Source organism: Ailuropoda melanoleuca, chromosome 10, assembly GCF_002007445.2.
Source record: "Ailuropoda melanoleuca isolate Jingjing chromosome 10, ASM200744v2, whole genome shotgun sequence".
Classification (NCBI taxonomy): domain Eukaryota; kingdom Metazoa; phylum Chordata; class Mammalia; order Carnivora; family Ursidae; genus Ailuropoda; species Ailuropoda melanoleuca.
The window spans coordinates 14,904,880-14,923,768 of record NC_048227.1 but is presented as its reverse complement, the minus strand read 5'-3'; the positions used below and the strand labels follow the sequence as shown (position 1 = coordinate 14,923,768).

Genomic DNA, 18,889 nt, shown 5'->3' with positions numbered 1-18,889 from the left:
AGGGGTTGCTTGCCATATGCCGTCAAGACCTGCACCATCTTGTACTAGCCAGTGCCATATAAGACGGGAATCACATTTATAACAAACTGCTGAAGTGCTCTTTAATCCCTATATCAGCATATCCCCTTAGAGAGTTTTTCTCTACCATCCTCTCAGGGAGAGGAGATTCAAGATAATAGCCCTTAAATCTTCTAGTTCTTAAACTGGAACTTTATTATCCTAGTACAAACTTTATTTATCCTAGTACAAACTGGAACTTTATTAATTTGCTTAAATACCTCCACTGTTAAAGTCCTTGAGGGTATAGTAGGAACCATATTTTTTAATTTCATAGCTTTATTCAGCAAAATGGTAGTATTGAGACCCAACTTGAAGGTACTTGAACACTAAATCCTGTTATTTTTCTATAGCTTTTCATTCCCCAAAGCATTTGGTTCTTTAATCATTTAATTTTTGCTTGAGGCATTTAGTTCTTAAGAACTGCAGCCTGGCTTACGGCCCCAGCTCTCATCCTGAGATCTCCTCCATGAGATGTACAGCTGTGTTTGCCAGTAATAGAGGGACTTGCCTTTGAGACACAGCTTTGGTAGGTTTGTAAATAACTTTGAGGCCCTAAAAGGGACTCTTCTGTACATAGATTACTCTGGAGGTTTGGCACCATATTTGGGACATGTACTTCTTTTTTTTTTTTTTTTTTTTAACAAGGATGAGTGGAGCCTGGGTGACTCAGGCTTCCAACTCTTTTTTTTTTTTTTTTAAAGATTTTATTTATTTATTTGACAGAGATAGAGACAGCCAGCAAGAGAGGGAACACAAGCAGGGGGAGTGGGAGAGGAAGAAGCAGGCTCACAGCAGAGGAGCCTGATGTGGGGCTCGATCCCGTAACGCCGGGATCACGCCCTGAGCCGAAGGCAGACGCCCAACCGCTGTGCCACCCAGGCGCCCCTGGGACATGTACTTCTAGGGCCAGCAAAGCTCAGAGGAGATGGATGGGTTGTCAGGTTTCTCTAGACCGTGGCTACTTTCAGAGCATAGAGTCCTGCCCCAGGTCTCCCCAGTGTTCAGTAGTTATCTCTTGTTTGCACTTTTCCTAAAAGTCTGTCCTGCCTGACTCTTTCTTTAACTTATCGTCCAGCTTCGTGTCTATACGGGGGATACAAAGATGAATACAATGTAAGTGCTGTGGTAGGAGGGTCACAGGAGAGAGGCACTGAAGTGTTGGAATTTGAGTATATCATTTTGTCTCTGGGAGGTGACACTGGGTTTTCATATAAAGAGAGAGTCAGCCAGGTGCAGGTGAGTTAGTTCTTTCTGAGCAGAGGGAACATGATGTGCTAAGGCACAGAATCAAGAAGTAGTCTGATGCTTTTCTGTGCAGTGTTTAGTGTCATTTAAATGGGATATGAGTGCTTAGGGAAAGCAAAGGCATATGAACCTTGAGAGATTGACAAATACCGAATTTCAGTGGGTTCTGGAGACTGAACTAAGGAAATTCAAATTCATATCAAAGCCTGTGGGGACAACAGGAGAATTACATGCAGCATAAGGAGGCGGCCAGATTTTCACCTTTTAAAAGGTACATTATTTGTAAGTGAAGATTGGTTTAAAAAGGGGCAGACCTCTGAGGATGGAAGCCATTGTCCTCTACCCAAGAATTGTGGCTTATAGAAATGGTAAGGAGGGGTCGGATATCTTGAAAGAAGCAATCTTTTAAAAAAAGAAACAAGTAGTTGTTAATTCTCGGTGATTTGATACTGGCAGTGAGTAAGAGGGAGGAGGCAAGGATGACCCTCAGGTTTCTGGCCTGGGTGTTGGCTTCTTTTCCAAGATGAGAAGTTGAGAGAATGTAGCTGGTGTGTAGGAAAGGGCAGTCAGATCACTTTGAGGTATGTTGAGCTTGAAGTGTGTCTCAGGTGTTTAGGAAGAGGTATCTCGGTGACGGTCGCAGAGATCGGGAGCTTAGGTCACATAGCATGAACAGGTGGACTTCTTGCCTAAAACCTTTAGTAGCGGATGCGATTGTGAAGTTTGGATGAGGAACTCAGTAAGGGGGGTCAAAAGGTGGAAGATGGCACCACTGGAATGCTACAGAAGCAGCGGCAGAAGAAAAAGCCTAGAACGAGATGAAGGACTAGCAGGATAAGAGAATCAGGAAAGAATGGTGTCTTGGAAGCCGCGGGGGTAGATAGTTTGAAGGAGGGGCGTGATCAACAATGTCAGATATCACAGAGAGGGTAGAACAGGACAGAAGCATTCCCTAGAGTTGTCCGTATGGAGGTCACGGGGCCCTTTGGCAAGAATAGTTTTGTTGATCGGTTGGGGCAGGAGCTAAAGTGCAGTGCGTTGAAAGTGAAGGGGAGAGAGTAGAGACCATAAAAATAGGCTTGGTTATGAAGTGAGGGGGATGTTTGTAACCCCTGCCCCCTCAAACCAGAGCCTGCGGTGAGTGTGGTTCTGTGATTTTGCTCCTGCAGTGCTCAGCTCCGTGAATGTGGGAGCAGAGAACTTGGTTGGTTGGACTCCAAGTGGGCTTTTTCAGGGAGCAGCTGTGAGTGTTTTTGTTGCTAGAAGACTTGCAAGCTCCTTTTGTGTAACTGTAGGAACATTTCCAGCAGTTCAGAGCCTAGCAGGATAATGACCCGTCGATAAGCTGACTTCCATTGCTTTGATTGATTTGTAGCAGAGGTGTTCCTTTATTCAGCTATATTTTTTCTCTTTTCCTGCTCTTTCTCTTTTCTTTACTCAAATAAATAATTTTATTTGGAATAAGGGTTCATATTTTCTAACTCAGTTGGGTCTTTAAAACTGCTTGCTGACTAACATAATATAATAAAAAAAATAAAAATAAAAAATAATAAAACTGCTTGCTGGGGGCGCCTGGGTGGCTCAGTTCGTTAAGCGTCTGACTTTGGCTCAGGCCAAGATCTCAGGGTCCTGGGATCAAGTCCAGTGTCCGGCTCCTCGCTCAGTGGGGTGTCTGCTTCTCCCTCTCCCTCCTTCCCTTTCTCTTTCTCTCTCTCTAAAACAAACAAACAAAAAAATTTGCTTGCTGGTCTTATTCCTGGCCCCATCCTACCTCTCAGATGGTAACTTCACTTCTGCATCACTGAGAAAATTATCCAAAATGAACTCCTTTTCCTTCATATCCCCGCAGACTTGCTCTTTCCCCCCACACTGCTGTGGTCTGTGAACATGATGAGCCTCTTTGCTGACACTCTGGACTTTTGTTTTTCTGAGGGTCTTTTTCCCTTTCTCCCTTATAATTTCAGTTTTTCCTCATGCTTATCTCCTTAGCTGGCAGACATGCTCCAGTGTCCCTCCAGAACCTACCCTCCTCGGGTTGTAATTGCTCTCTTACTTCTATGTTTCAAGAGGTTATTTTGGTCTGTGATGCTGAGCAGAACCAGACCCATAACCACTGGGAGCAGCAAAGGTGAGTGTCTAACACAGCCAGTCTACGCTGTGCGGTCTTGTGGGAATCCAGACCCTCAGACCCATGTCTTCTTTAGGCTCCGCTGGTGCTGACACTCCGTCCGCTGACTCAGAGCTCTGGTGTTGGAGCTCAGTGCATCCACGGGCTGTCCCAGTCCCTGCCACATCAGCTGCTTTCCCGAGCACCTCACTGTATCTTCCCAGGGCCCAGACTGTGGCTTTTGGCCCTTTAGGTTCCACAATCCCCATGGCTTACTATCTGCTTGGTCCCATCTGTCCACCTGGCTCAATAGTGCTGGTGGAAGGAGGGTATTTTGCAGGTCCCAGTTCCAGAGCTGGGGCTACTTCTGGCAGCATTCCTCCTCCACCCCCAGATGCTTTCCCAGCCAGTGTCCTTGGAACTCAGTGGAAGGGAAGCCTCTTCATGGGTGGCTTAGCTGGTGGCTCCAGCATCTGGTGAGGAGCCAGGCCACCAGCTGGGAAAGACATCACGTACCTTCAGCACGATCACAGTTCGGCGACCTCACGTTTCACTTCAGACACAGGTTGCGGGGTCTTTCTGGTGCCGAAACTTTTCAAATTTAATGAGAAACCATATTATGGTAGCAGTATCTCCCTGAAGCATTTTGATGTAGGGAGGTAGCCGTTCATAAACTAATGTAGGCGAAGCAGCCCTAAGGATCTTCCTTGAATTCCTCCAGAATTATACTGTACCATACTGGTCTTTGCTTTTAGTAATGAAATATCACATTACGCTTGGAAGGAACTTTCATCTTCCTAAGACTTAAAGTTGCCATATTATTCTGCTTGGTCGTTAGTCTCCTTTAAGTCTTTGATTTATAGTGCATGTCAAAAATAAAACACCTTAGTTTTCTGACTTTGCCTTTCCATCCTTGCTTCACGTCCCACCCTCAAACCTTGTCTTCTGTTCCTCCTGCCATTCTTCATTGAATCCGTGTTGCAGGATGGGCCAGTCAGACTAAGTTCTTCCTTCTCCTTGCACATCTCCCCATGTGCTATCTTTAGTCTTTCACAAGGATCCTCTGAAACCCCGTCTGTACTCTAAGCACAGATCCCATTGCTTCTGCTTTTATGTCTGCCTCTTTGACCTTCCTCACAGGTGGTTTCATCAGACATGAGCCAAACCTGAATTTTCTTTGGTGCCAGAAAAACTGAGGTTCGTTGAACAAAGAACTTCAGTACAAACTGTACTGAAAACCAGTTTGCTTAAAATCTGAGGGGCAGTGAGGAGGATGCCTTTCAAAAGCCTTATGACTTTAGAGCCAATTAAAGGGGAATTTTCAGATCAAAATTTGGTTGCCATTTGTCAGCCTGCTGGATGCAGCCACTCATGGCTCCCGAGAATTCCTAAGCTGGGTTAATGGGGTCATATTGTGAATGCCTCACCTCCGAGTGATTTGAGTCCAGTGAAATCTCATTAGGGTTAAGAATGTTTGGGGATCCTTAGTACTTTGATTTTTGTTTTCTGAAATTGGGCTTTATTTTATCTTGTAATTTCAGTTCATCTAAATATGTTCTGTACATGTGACATTTGGCTTACGCCATTGATTATCATGGAAATTCTCTGTTGTATGTTTCTCTTTGCACTGTGGCGCACTTGTGAATTTTTTTATACTCAAAATGTAGAGTGAAGACTGTTTTGAAGATTTTAATAAAGTAGTGACACTGCATTACAGAAAAAATAAAGGTTATTTTCTCCACAGTTAATCCTCAGTCCCCATGGTCCCATTTTCACCACCACTGCCATTCCACCGAACTACTTGCACAGGCCACTGTGCCCTCTTTTTTGGCAAATCCAGTGCCTTCTGTACTGTCAGCCTACTCTCCCGCCCTTCGGCATGTGACATTGTGGCTAATACCCTCTTCCCGGAGCTTTTCCTCTCTTGGTTTCCCTAACACTCTCCTAGGTTTTCTTTGCCTCCATTGCTCCTCCTTCACCATCTCCTCTCCCAGACCCTTACCTGGCAATGCTTTATGGTGCCCTGTCCCGGGTCTTCACTTACTCTGTAGTTGGTCTGTGGACTGTGATACCCACTCCCATGGTTTTGTATAACTCCTTGCTAATACAGCCAGCTCTGGTCTTTTTCTTTTTCTTTTTTTTTTTTTTTATTAAAAGATTTTATTTATTTATTTGACAGAGATAGAGACAGCCAGAGAGAGAGGGAACACAAGCAGAGGGAGTGGGAGAGGAAGAAGCAGGCTCACAGCAGAGGAGCCCGATGTGGGGCTCGATCCCACAACGCCGGGACCACGCCCTGAGCCAAAGGCAGACGCCCAACCGCTGTGCCACCCAGGCGCCCCTCTGGTCTTTTTCTTTAGTCCTAGGTCACAGTAGGACTAAAACTAGACAAGTGGCTGGACGGAGATCTCTTCATTGTTCCAAAAGCACCACAAACTTGAATTCAGATTTCAAGTAATATATTTTTCCCAGACTGGCTAAAACCCTGACACTGGACCCTGACTCTCCTCTTCCTTCGCCCTGTCCCCGCCCACTGAGGCAGTCGTCAGGTCCTCCTGACTATACCTGACGGTGGCCGGGAGCATTTCACATGTCCAGCCCTGCCTCGTTTTTCCTCACCTGAGAGCATATGACTCCTTTTCTTGGTTGCTTTCAGGTGTCCACAGAGTCACATGCAGCCTTGTAGTTGGAGCCCGTGTGGTCTTGTCCTGATGACTCAGCCTCATGTCCCACAGCCTCTCATGCAGCCGTTTCCTACAACTCCGTAATTTTTGTTTCTGGCCGTTTACTTGGACTGTTCCTGCAGTGACTCCCCATTCCTCCATCGTTTTGCCTAGAAAACCCTTCAGGGTCCAGTGCAAGGGTTTCCTCCTCTGTGAAGTCATCTTTGAGTCTAGAGTAAATGTTTGGGGGATTATGAGGAGTAGAACTTAACTACAAGTGCCTTCCTAATGACTGCCATTTGTGGAGAAATAGCTGTGTGACAGTCATTTTGAATACTGAATACTAGAAGCAGATGGTTAAGAACATGAGCTTTGATGGCCGAGTCCCAGCTCTGCCATTTCCTAGCTGTGTAACCTTGGGCAAGTTATTTACCATCTCAGCGTCAATTAAGTCTGAGGACTAAATGTGCTTGCCATATGGGAAGTAAGCAATAAATGGTAGCTGCTGGCACTATAAACGGAAAGATGTTCATCCCTCCTAACCCCCTGGTGAGATATTAAGTTCTATTATCATTCCTGTTTTACAGATGGTGAGACCAAGGCATAGGGAGGCTGGCTAATGTGCTGCTTCCCCGAATGCGGCTGTGGGCCTGTGACTCATTAGTCTGCTTATTTCAGAATGTCTTTAAGCTCAATAAATATTTACTGAGTTGAACTGAAAGATGAATGTGGAGCTCCCAGGTCAGGCTGAGAGGGGAGACTTAGAAATTGTCACCTGCACAGGGGTGGTAACTGAAGCTTCTTTTTTCTTTTAAGTCCTATATCACCTTCAAGAGTCCACACATTTCAGCCACCCCTTTAGCAGTGAGCTAGATAGTGCCTTGTGACAGGTGATAATTACTACCTTCAGCTGTTACTTACATGTGCATTAAAATTTGTTTGTATTTGTCTTTTTTCCCCAACTGGATTGTAAACTCTTTGGCCAGAGAACTGGGCCTTATACCTCTGTGCATTAGCCCCCGGTCCCCTTCTAGTCCTGGTTTTTGTTTCTAAGATAACAAGTCAAAATATGATGTTTAGTATTAATCTAGAAAAGGAATTCTCAGCCATTTCTAAGTGATACCAACCAACCAAGATGATTTCATTAATCTTTACTTTCTGTAATCTGTATTAAGAAAATGTTATTTTCTTCATATTTTTCAAATAAGATGTATTAAAACGGTATCTCTACTATTTGTCTTTTAATGCATACCTCTGTTGTTTTTAGGATTCTAATACACATTTGTACCCTCTAAGAGCCTCTGACATAGGCTCTCCTATTCCCATTTCTCATTTTACAGTTGAAGAGACTGAAGGCCACGTTCCAACTGGTTCTTCCATTTGTTATCTGACACAGTGTTCTCTACACAGCTTGGTCAAAACTCAAGATTCTGAAGAGAAAAAGAGTTTTAAACGTTTTGTACTTTTCTTTTGACAGAGCTGAAAAGCTTCAGCTGCTGAATCACAGGCCTATGACTGCTGTTGAGATCCAGCTGGTGAGTGAAGGAGGCCTGAACGTGAGGGGATTGGTCCCTGGGCCTGAGAGGGAAGAAGGGTGATAAAGCTGAGACCAGACAAGGCTGGAACTGCCATTTCTTGAAAAGACTGCCCGACTACCCGCATTTCATAAGTGAAAGGAGACCGTACCAGTTTGATCCTACTTAGTATGGACTTAGTGAAAGTAGAAGAGTAGAGGAAATTTAGTTCCTTCCTTAGGATTTGGGCCTTGGCAGCTCTTTGTCTCCCTTGATGTCCTACCCCATTCTGGCCATTGCTTTCCTGTAGGGGTTGTTGCCAACCAGATGTTGCATGAAAACAATAGACTCACCGTGACTCTGGCAGAATTTCTCCTCCCCGACTCCCACCCTTCGACCCTACTCTTCCTGTTTCTGTTCTTGGTTCATGGAGCACATGTGCACTTCCCCCCATGCTCTCTTTCTCTCTCAGCCTCCTGGCCCAGTCTGCCAAGCCAGAAACCTGGAAGTCATTCTCTGCCTTTGATCTCATATGCACTTAGTCCCCAGGTTCTGCTGCTTCTGTCTTCCCTTGTTCTCTCTTCTCTCCCTGCTGCACTGTGTTCGTTTCTGTCATTTCTCAGTGTGGCTCTTGGCGGTTGTCCTCTCTCGTCGTCCCTGCCTCAGTCTGGCCCCTCCAGCCCACCTTCTCCCCCACGGTCAGAGTTCACTTTCTGAAACCACAGACCTGATCGTCTTGTTTCCCTACATACGATCATTCAGTGGATTCTCATAACTTGCAAGACTACACAGCAATCACAGCATAAAGCTTTAGAATTGTGCAAGGCAGCCCGAGTAGAAGCCACACATGGTCTGAGGAGAATATGAAAATGAGGCCCAGCGAGACAAACTGAGTGGTTGCCGTATTGGTGTACTGGGCAGTTTCCCTCTGCCGATAGGGCAGAGAACACCGTTAAGCTCCAAATATTAGGCAGGCCATTTAACTGCCAGTAAAAAACAAAACAAAACAAACAAACAAACAAAAACCTGATTGGAGAATTAACAAAATGAGAATTAAGGAGTTTGCAAAGTCAGTTTTAGAAGTACTGATCCTTTGTCAAAGTTCCTTCAGAAAAGTGTGGAAGAAAGTAGCCAAAAATACCTATGATGTTTAGAGTTGCTTTAAAAGAACCCTTTTTTTTAAAGGTCACGGGGCATTTAATTTTTGACTAAAACTTTTATTGTCTTCCCAATGTTGTTTCTGTCCTTCAAAATGCACCCAAAATTAAATTAGAAAAATTCCTTCCATAAAGGGTGACTTTCTGGGGAAACTGGCCTTTAGGCTAATTAGAGATCCTTTTTTTTTTGGTACCCTTATTCTGATGCTTTCAACTGTGTCGGAGATTCAACTTAGAAAAGAAAAAACAAACAAATCAGCAAGAAACTAATCCATGTCCCTCTGGGTTAAAGATCACATGTTCTGTCTCCTCCAACTTTAATCAGCAACATATGTTATTCATGGCTTAATGACAGATGGAGAGAGGAGATGAGGATTAGCGTGACCTCATCCCAGCGCCTGTAGAAAGCTCTATCATTACTTGGTACGATTAGGTGCTATTAAGAGTGCCTACTATATGCCGTGGGTTTTGTGTATGTCACCTTTAATGCCCTTGTCATAGTCTTTGCTAGTGAGCGGCTAACTGGGTCTGTCTGACTCAAAGCCTTACTTTCTCCTCCAAGCCGTGTGCTTTGCAAGCGAGAAGAAAGATGTGTGTGGCGTGCCCTGAGACTGTCTGTTCTTTTCTCCTTTTCGCAGGTAGGTAGTAGGTCTTGATAAACACTGTGTCTGTTGTTTCCCAGCAGTTGGACCATTTTATAGTCAGATTTTCCCCAGCCTGGAATTTGGCTACAAAGGGTGGCACAGCATTTACCAAGGCTTGTGGCAGTATCTCTTCTCCCAAGAGCAGGATAGGAAATGAGGTTTCACACAGGGTGCGAAGTACAGAGGACTTGAGAATTTCCCTGCGTTAACCTTACAGCCATTTATTCTTCCTGCGTCCGGAAATATTTTCAGCATCCAGCATTTATTAGTGTTCAGTTTTGGAGGCTGAAGCTCCTTCTTTTAGTTAAACCTGAGCCATGATTTGTTGGGAGCCGCAGAGCCACAGGTGACTGCCTGCTGTCTGAGGAAATGAGGACGCCACCATTCTCTGTGATTTCTGCCACTCCCTGTTGTGTATTCGTTTGAGACGGTTTGTGAGCTCTCTGGCCTGAACAGCACCACCATATATGCCTGTTATAAGTTAGTGATTATAAAATGTCTTGGATTATGTAGAGTTTTATGGCTTACAAAACACTATATGTTCTCATTTGGTCCTTACTGTAGACATTAATTCCATTTTACATTAGAGAAAAATTGAAATTTATGGAGATTAAGTGAATCGTTCTGGGTCAGATAGCTACAAGTGTCCATATTTAATTAGGTTTGAGTTATTTTGTTGTTCTGGGTAAAGGAGGAAGTTCACCTTGACAGCTTAGAGTGAGAAACAACCATCTTGGGAGTATAGCAGCCCAGTTTGACAGCCCCTAGGAATCGATGTGGTCTTCGTATGTGATAAAAATTTATCATTGACCCATCTGCAAATACTTTGGATTTTTACATTCCATTTGCCCTTATATTCCAAGCAACTTGAAACCTCAGGTGTTTGAGAACTTTGAGATGGTGCTTTGCATTTCTTTATTTGGGCTCAGTTTCTTCTCTGTTGGGAAGAAAAGGTGAGGAGTAATACACTTAGTATCATTTTACCTTGATCCAAGAGGGATTAGTAAGTGTTTGGTTTCTGAAAGTTTCTTTTTTGTGTATATGTGTTTCATTTTGCTTAATGAGGTTTAGGTTTTCTTCTGTGACTGGGAATCTTGGTTCGAAAAGGAAAGTGTCTGACCCTGATGGCTGTGTGCTGATGAAAGCTTCTGCTCTTCGGCCCTCTTGCCACGAACACATTTAGCTGACACCTGATCTTCGTTTTCTCTGCCAGACCCAGAGATCGGGATGCAAGATGGTGGCCTGTTCAAGTCTTCTCTATTTGGTTTTCTAAAAATGAAGACCTCTCAGAAGTCATAGAACTAAATTCTTTCAAACCAGTGGACTTTAGTTTGCATCTCTGAGAGAAGAAAGCATAGAGGCATGGTGTTGTAGAAAGGGCTGGCATCCCAAGTCAAAAGACCTTGCACTGCTTGCTGTGAGACCCAGGTCAGGTTGTCTTTATAATGCTGAGCCTGCGCTTACTCCTCTGTAATGTGTCCCAAAGTGATGGACCGCGTGCTTGAGAAGCTCTGGCAGTGGTGATTCTGGGAAAGCACCGGCGCACATGCTGGTGGGAGGTTGTCCATGTTCTCAGACTCGTCTGAATCTCCTTTCCCGCTTCCCCTGAGTCATGAAGCAGTTCATGATCAACTGCACATGCCAGTTTATGAATTTGGAGACATTCCTCTCTCAAATGGAGATCATCTTTTCTTAGGATCAAATCATCAAATCGGACGTACCCCTTTCCAACTCCTTTCTATTTTGGACGCAGTCTGTGTTAGATTACTTCCTTTTATACACCCTGATTTTGCATGTCTGGTTTAAAAAATGGGTTTTTGCGGTTTATTTTCTTACTGCGGTTCATTTTACGGAGCCTTTGAATTTTTAGGAAATAGTCATTTTATTTCACAGCGTGATGGGAAGTAGTCCCATTGGTTCACTCAGGATGTTCTCCATTCTAGAACACTCAGGATTATTCTCTGGTTGTAGAAACATCTTTGGACCTAGGTGAATGAAGAGACCAATGGTTTGCCAGGAGTTTGTGATGTGATCTTGGACACGTCACCTGACTTGATGAGTTTCTGTACTGTTGTTACTGTTGTCTGTAAAGTGAGGCAGTCAGACTGAAATCCTTTTCAGGGTTGTAAGCCTAGCCTGTCATCTTGTTTTACTTAAATCTGCTAGGATTTCTTTGTGGAATTCCTTGTGGTCTTAGTTGCCAGATTTCAGAGATTGCTGTGGGAATGCCACAGAGCAGAACCCTGGACACCTTAAGCTGTTTGTGATAGATGGCTGGTGCCACTAAGTGAACATGGGTAAGTAATTTGCTTGTTTTTAAGATTAATTGCTCTTAAAACATTGCTCTTAAAAACATTGTTGACTATGTTTGTATTCATTAATATATCGAGAGCTAGAGGTGAGGCTAAGAAAGGTGGCTCATAATTGTGGATTGTCTGTGTATAGATTTCCAGGACATGTCAAACTGGGCTTTAAGTGGACCTAATTTAGTGAGGCAGCGGGGGATTGTTTCCCAGCCGTCACTCATCAGGCTCTTGCTCCACGTTCCCAGGAGATGACAGGGCTGCGTGGTGTGTGTTGGATTGATTGTCAGTGTCAGTGCTGGGCAGGCCTGGCTTGAGATTCTCATTCTGTCCTTTGCCAGGATTGTTGTGAGGGTTAAAAGAAATAACAGACTGCTATGTGCAGTCAGGCACATGAGCTCCCTGAAGAGCTGTTAGTGTGGTGGGAGTGGGGACGAGAAAAAAATAAACCATTTGGCACGCAGTGGGCCATTGTCAGATGAGTTGTTGATATAATTCATAAGTTACAGCTGTGCTTGTGAAAGACAAAAGTATGTAAAGTGCCATTTCACTCCCTGGAGGTGCGTTTTCTTTGCACATACAACATATTCATGTGTGCATGTGGATGGGTATAGAACTGGTAGGGTTTTCTGTTTCTTGAAGAAAATGCTAACCCGCAACTTGCTTTTTGCCCTGACCCATTTTGAGCAGTCGCGTAGGAATTGGAGCTGGCTTCTCCCTCCCTTGGAGCCAGGATGGAGAGGACCCGGAGACCTGAGGGGGCTCTGGAGCCGGGCCCCGAGCTCGGCATGCCAGAGGCCAGCGGACTGAGGGCAGGGGTGGACTCCGCCTGTGCGGCTCCTCTGTAACCCTTAGAGGTTTTCTTCTGCAGATGGTGGAGGAGAGTGAAGAACGGCTCACAGAGGAGCAGATCGAAGCCCTCCTCCACACCGTCACAAGCATTCTGCCTGCTGGGCCAGAGGCTGAACAGAAGAAAAACACGGATGACGTGACGATGGATGAAGAGGACCCAGCATAGAGGAGCACAGCCAGCCCGACCGCCTCATGAAACTGAAAAACCCAGCAGCCATTTCCCAGCCATTTCATTTCTATCCCAACAGGCCTGATATCGTGGTTGGTTGGAGAAATCACAAAAATAAGCTAAAAAGAAGTACTTATGCCTCTGGGAGATGAAACATGGTGAAGACAGACTGAGGCTTTCAGGGCAGAGAGCTGAAGAGAGGAGGACAGAGTCAAAGAGGACAATGACTGTGCAGCCCTCTGTGGTAAAAATACTTCTTCTGTGGCCTTCGCCACAGTTGTGGGCAGGGCCCCGTACACAGCTGGTGAATACTTGTGTTGCCTTTGATGGGCTGTGTCCTAATTAGTTTCATCTGCTTCCCTTGGAGCTTTCCCAAGCAGGGGTGCTGAGCGCTGTTGGGGTGAGAGCTGAGTGAGGAGAATCCGGTTAGATGGCTAGAAACTCCCAGAGCAACACGTAGTAGTTGCCCTAGGTTAGAATGAGCCACTGAGCTTGGCTCACTGTAGAGGAATCCTTTCCTCGAGAACATCAAAGATAAGAGCGGCCTGGCCAACCAACCCTTCATCAGGTCTGAAGCCTCCTTCCCTCTGCTGGCAAGGGTGTTGTTGACCAGCTCACTGTTTAGTTGGAAATGTTAGGGCACCAGCCCATACCAGGTGCAAAGCAGCACAGCAGGCTGCGTGGCGGAGGCAATGGAAGTACAGCGTCGGCCACCTTTCTGACCCCCTGCGGTTTCCTGCCCTGAGACGGGAGCCCTGGGCACACACCACCTCTTGAGGCCAGGTGAGCTTCACTTGCACAAGGGGCAGATTGTCTGCATCTTTTGAAAGGGCGCAAATAGGGACCGAATATGAAGAACCAGAGGTTGGTTAATAAGAATTTGAATTTGTTGGCTATGGCAAGGTTGCTTCAGTTGTCCAGTTTCAAATATTAGGATAATTACCATGTGAAGAGCTTGTTGATATTGAGGCTTTAGAGAGTTCAGTAGCTCCAGACGTGTGGTTGCCTTTGGGCCTGGGAAGATTGCTAAAAATTAATTTCCTACATTTGCCCTGCTCCCCATTTGGGGAAGAAAATGCCCACAGACATTAATTTTCCAAATCAGTATTCGTTTTGTTGTGAGATTACATATTTTCGGTGCTATTAATTGGATTACTTCCCATGCCCTTGCAGTTACAAGATTATTTCAACCTCCCCACCACCCCTGCCAGTTACAGTTATGTCATTCTTAACCTTATCATCTGAGGATCAGCTGAGACCTGTTTACAGAAAACTGGAATTCATGAGGCATTTGTTTTTAAATCTCTCTTCGGTATTGGGAGTTTTACCAAGAACTGTTGATTTATTTGTCAAGGCATCGTACGGGGGTACCTGTGTCACTGTTTCGTTTTAACCTTGAGTGTATTCAGTGCATTTTCTTAATGGATTAATCTAGTTAATAATACATTGTTTCCAAGTGACCGCCAATTTTTGGTATTTTTATAAATCTTTAAAGCGTTTGTTTTGCCATGGATGGAAAAATAAAATCTGACTTAAAAGGTAAAATGTGTGAATTTTTTGTTAAAAAAAGAAGCTGGATCTATTTAGGTCTGAAATCTATTTTAGATTGCAAGAAAATTTTAAGTTTCTGTATTTGGGGCCTGAATTTCACCTCAGTTTCTGATAATGGCAGGCAGTCTCTGGAAGACTTAAGCTTTATAGATAAGAAACGTATTCTGTATAGTATTCCTGTCATGTTAATAGCATTTCAGAAATAAGATAACTTGCACAAGAAACTTAATCAGTATCATATCTGGGAAGGAGAGCTGGGGAGCCTGGGAATCTTACTTTTCATTTTATATCCTTCATTGTGGTTTTAGTTTTTGACCATATGACTGTTGTATTCTTTAAAAAGAAAAAAAGTACGTCCATGTGCTTGTTGTCCTTGGCCTCTGTAAATGTTATTGAATGTGTACTTGACATTGAATTATGTCCCATACAAAGGCTGACACCCAGTGTCTGGTCACCCTAGGAAAGGCAGCTGTGAGGGGAACTGGGGCAGGCATATGAGGAAGGCCGAGTTTTGAGAACTAATGCCAGTGCCTAGCTCAGTTACTGTAGCTAAATATATTTTTAGGTCGACCAGTCTCCCTTTGTTATTCCAGACTTTCCTAGAATCTCAGTTCACTTTTTTTTTTTTTTTCAATTGTAGGGGAAAGCTCTGGTTTTTGACACAGGAAGATTTTTTAGTTATTTATCAAGAAGATACCACTGAGCTCTTAAAAAATTGACTCCCAGTTAGAGGTTTACCCAAATATTTCCCTTGCCTCCTTTTACTTAAAAGTTACAGTATGAGGGTGCCTGGGGGGTTCAGTTGGTTAAGCGTCAGACTCTCGATTTTGACCCGGATTGTGATTTCAGGGTCATGAGATCGAGCCCCACGTTGGGCTCCATGCTCAGTGGGAAGTCTGCTTGAGATTCTCCCTCTCCCTCCTCTGCTCCCCCTCCCACAAGGCTCTCTCTAAATAAATAAATAAATAAATAAATAAAATTATCTTTAAAAAAGTTATAGTATGACCTACTGCCACCTCAGAGGACTTCCCATTTAGTCAGGGTTTGTTCATAAAATAATGTGTACCATTTCCCTAATTAATAATTGTGTACCAGCTCTCAAAAGCTTACACCCTAGTGAGAAGTAAGTAAATTAATACTCCAGAATAGTCTTTGCTAAATCGTCTTCTCCCCTGAAACTAATTTAACACAGACTTGTGTAAATGGATCATTTCTCAGTAAACTATAAAACAGATCACATACTCTGAAAAGAATCACAACCTTATTTAATTACACAGTGAACAAATGGGATAAAAGGAAGTAAAACTGCTTAGAGATCCTTTTATATATTTTTTAAATTAAGATATAATTTACATACCATAAAATTTACCCTTTTAAATTCTATTCTGTGGTTTTGAGTATATCACAAGGTTGTACCACCATTGCTCCTAATTCCAGAATTTTGTTCATCTTAAAAAAGCCCCATACCCATTAGCAGTCACTCTTCATTAACTTTTCCACCCCAGCCTCTGGCAACCACTAATCTACTTTCTACTTTATGTATTTGCCTATCCGGGTCATTTCATATAAATTGAATCGTACAGTATGTGGCCTTTTGTATCTGACTTCTTTCATTTAGCATATTTTCAGGGTTCAGATATGTTGTACTATGAATAGTTCATTGAATGAATATACCACTTTTGTTCATTCATTCATCAGTTGGTGGACATTTGGGTTGTTTCTGCTTTGGCTGTTAGGAAATACGCTGTTGTGAACATTCACGTACAAAATTTTTGTGACTTATGTTTTCCTTTCTGTTGCATATACTTACAAGTGGAATTGTTGGGTCATGTGATAACTGTTTAACTGTTTGATGAACTGCCAATCTGTTTTCCATAGTACTTGCACCACATCGTGTTCCCACCAGCAGTGCATGACGGAATCCAGTCTGTCTCTCGTGTTACTACTGTCCCTCTGATTGATTATACCCATCCTAGTGGTTGTGAAGTGCTTCTCTTTGTGGTTTTGATTTGTAATTCCCTAATGGCTGTTAAAGCTGAGCATCTTTTCATGTCCTTACTGGCCAAATATTTTTATATGTTCTTTGAAGAAATGCTTATTGAAATCCTTTGCACTTTAAAAAAAAGTAGACTTTTTCAAGGAGTTTTAGGTTTACAGAGAAATTGAACAGAAAGTACAGGGAATTCCTATATAACCCCCTGCCCCAGTTTCCCCTATTATTAGCATCTTGCATTAATGTGGTGTATTCATTATAATTGGTGAGCCAATGTTGATAAACTTTTACTACTTAAAGTTCATAGTTTACGTTAAGGTTCAGTCTTTGTGTTGTACAATAGAAAGTGCAGTAATGCATACATAGAATGGGTATTGACAAATACATGTGTTCCACCGTTATGGTATCATCAGAATATTTTCAATGCCCTGAAAATACCCTGTCATTCCCCTTCCTTCCTCCAAATCCCTTTCAATCACTGACATTTTTTTTTTTAAAGATTTTATTTATTTATTCGATAGAGACAGAGACAGCCAGCGAGAGAGGGAACACAAGCAGGGGGAGTGGGAGAGGAAGAAGCAGGCTCATAGTGGAGGAGCCCTATGTGGGGCCCGATCCCACAACGCCGGGATCACGCCCTGAGCCGAAGGCAGACGCTTAACCGCTGTGCCACCCAGGCGCCCCAATCACTGACATTTTTACTGTCTCCATAGTTTTGCCTTTTTAGAATGTCAAATAGTTGGAATCATAACAGTATGTGCTCTTTACAGATTGGATTTTTCACTTAGCAATATGCATTTAAGGTTACTTCATGTCAGGACCCCTGGGTGGCTCAGTTGGTTAAGCGTCGCCTTCGGCTCAGGTCATGATCCCAGCATCCTGGGATGGAGTCCCGCATCAGGCTTCCTGCTCAGCGGGGAGCCTGCTTCTTCTTCTTCCTGCCGATCCCCCTGCTTGTGCTCTGTCTCTGTCTCTCTGATAATTAAATAAATAAAATCTTTAAAAAAAAAAAAAAAAAGGTTAGTCCTTGTCATTCCGTGGCATGATAGCTTATTTCTTTTTAGGATTGAATAATATTCCGTTGTCTAGATGTACCAGTTTGTTTATCCACTCACCTATTGAAGGTCATCTTAATTTCTTCCAGATTTTGTAATTATCAAAAAGGGTCACTATAAACATTTGTGTGCACATCTGTGTGGACAGATGTTTTCAGCTCATTTTGGTAAATACCAAGGAGTATAATAGCTGGATCATAGGGTAAGGGTATATTTAGTTTTGTAAGAAACTGCCAAACCATATTACAAAGCGACTGTACCATTTTGCCGCAGTGAGTCAAGAGTTCTTTTTGTTCTATGTCCTCACTAGAATTTGGTGGAATCCATGTTTTGGATTTTGGCCATTCTAATAGGTGTGTAGTGATATTGTGCTGTTTTAATTGCAATTCCCTAAAGACATCTGTATATCTTTATTAGTGCGTGTCCAGATCTCTTGCCTATTTTTTAATTAGGTTGTTTTTTTATTGTTGAGATTTAAGTGGTTTTTAAAATATATTCTGGATACTAGGCCTTTATCAAATAGGCGTTTTGCAAATATTTTCTCCTGGTCTATGATTTATCTTTTTATTCTCTTTTAACAGTCTTTTACAGAACAAAAGTTTTTAATTTTAATGAAGTCCAGCCTGTCCATTTTTTCTTTCATGGATCATGGTTTTGATGTTGTACCTGAAAAGTCATCATGAAAACTAGATTATCATCATGAAGTCACCTAGATTTTCTCCTGTGTTATTTTGAAGTTTTATAGTTCTGTATTTCACATTTAGGTCTGATTCATTTTGAGTGATTTTTGCAAAAAATGTAAGGTCTTCATCTACCTTTTTTTTTTTTTGGTCGTGTGAATATCCAGTTGCTCCAACACCCTTGTTGAGAAGACTGTCCTTTCTCCATCCACTTGCTTTTGATCCTTTGTCAAGATCAGCCACCTCTCTTTGTATAGGTAATTCTGGGCTTTAATATATTCCATTGTTCTGTCTTGTGTACTCTTTCACCAGTATCACACTGTCTTGGTTACTGTAGCTTTGTGTTAAATCTTGAAGTCATGTAGTGTCCCATCTCCTTGTTCTTCTCCTTTGCCCATTTTTAATTGAGTTGTTGTCTTTATTGTTGAATTGCAGGATTTCTTCATATATTCTGGGTACTAAACCCTTAGCAGATATATAATTATTTTCTCTCTCTCTCTTTTTTTTTTTTTTTGGTGTTTTTTTTCACTTCTTGATGGTGTCTTTGCAGCACGTAAGTTTTTAATTTTGATGAAGTCCAACGTATCTTTTTTTCCTTTGGTTTCTTCTGGGTTTGGTGTCATATCTAAGAATCCATTGCCTAAATCCAGATCATAAATATTTACTCCTCTGTAACTTCTAAAAATTTTATACATTTAGGTCTTCAGTCCATTTTGAGTTAATTGTTGTCTATGGTGTGAAGAAGTGTCCAGCTTCACTTTTGCATGTGTATATCCATTTGTCCTAGTACCATTTGTTGAAACCTATTGCCCTCCAAGCATTTTGTCCCTGAAAAGTAGGTGACTACTAAGTTTTATCAGTCAGGCTTGGGACTACTTAGTTATCTGTCAACTTGG

The 18,889-nt window shown here is 42.9% G+C and overlaps 2 protein-coding genes across 7 annotated transcripts in view; both read left to right on the top strand.

Moving 5' to 3' along the window:
- Positions 1 to 14,259, top strand: part of CRCP (CGRP receptor component) — a 45,578-nt gene extending 31,319 nt beyond the window's left edge. For 2 of the 6 annotated variants that reach the window (XM_011233035.3, XM_034670048.1), the window contains 2 exons: positions 7,553 to 7,610; positions 12,565 to 14,259. In XM_011233035.3, coding sequence (XP_011231337.1) covers positions 7,553 to 7,610; positions 12,565 to 12,711 — 205 coding nt within the window. In that variant the 3' untranslated portion in view covers positions 12,712 to 14,259. The other 4 variants (XM_011233037.3, XM_011233038.3, XM_034670046.1 and 1 more) reach the window with 4 other exon arrangements.
- On the top strand, positions 2,927 to 5,581 carry LOC109490637 (DAZ-associated protein 2-like). The gene is given in 2 exon segments (XM_034670045.1): positions 2,927 to 3,501; positions 3,503 to 5,581. Coding segments are annotated over 2 exon segments (588 nt in total). The 5' UTR covers positions 2,927 to 3,303; the 3' UTR covers positions 3,893 to 5,581.
- Positions 14,260 to 18,889: the final 4,630 nt, after the last annotated feature.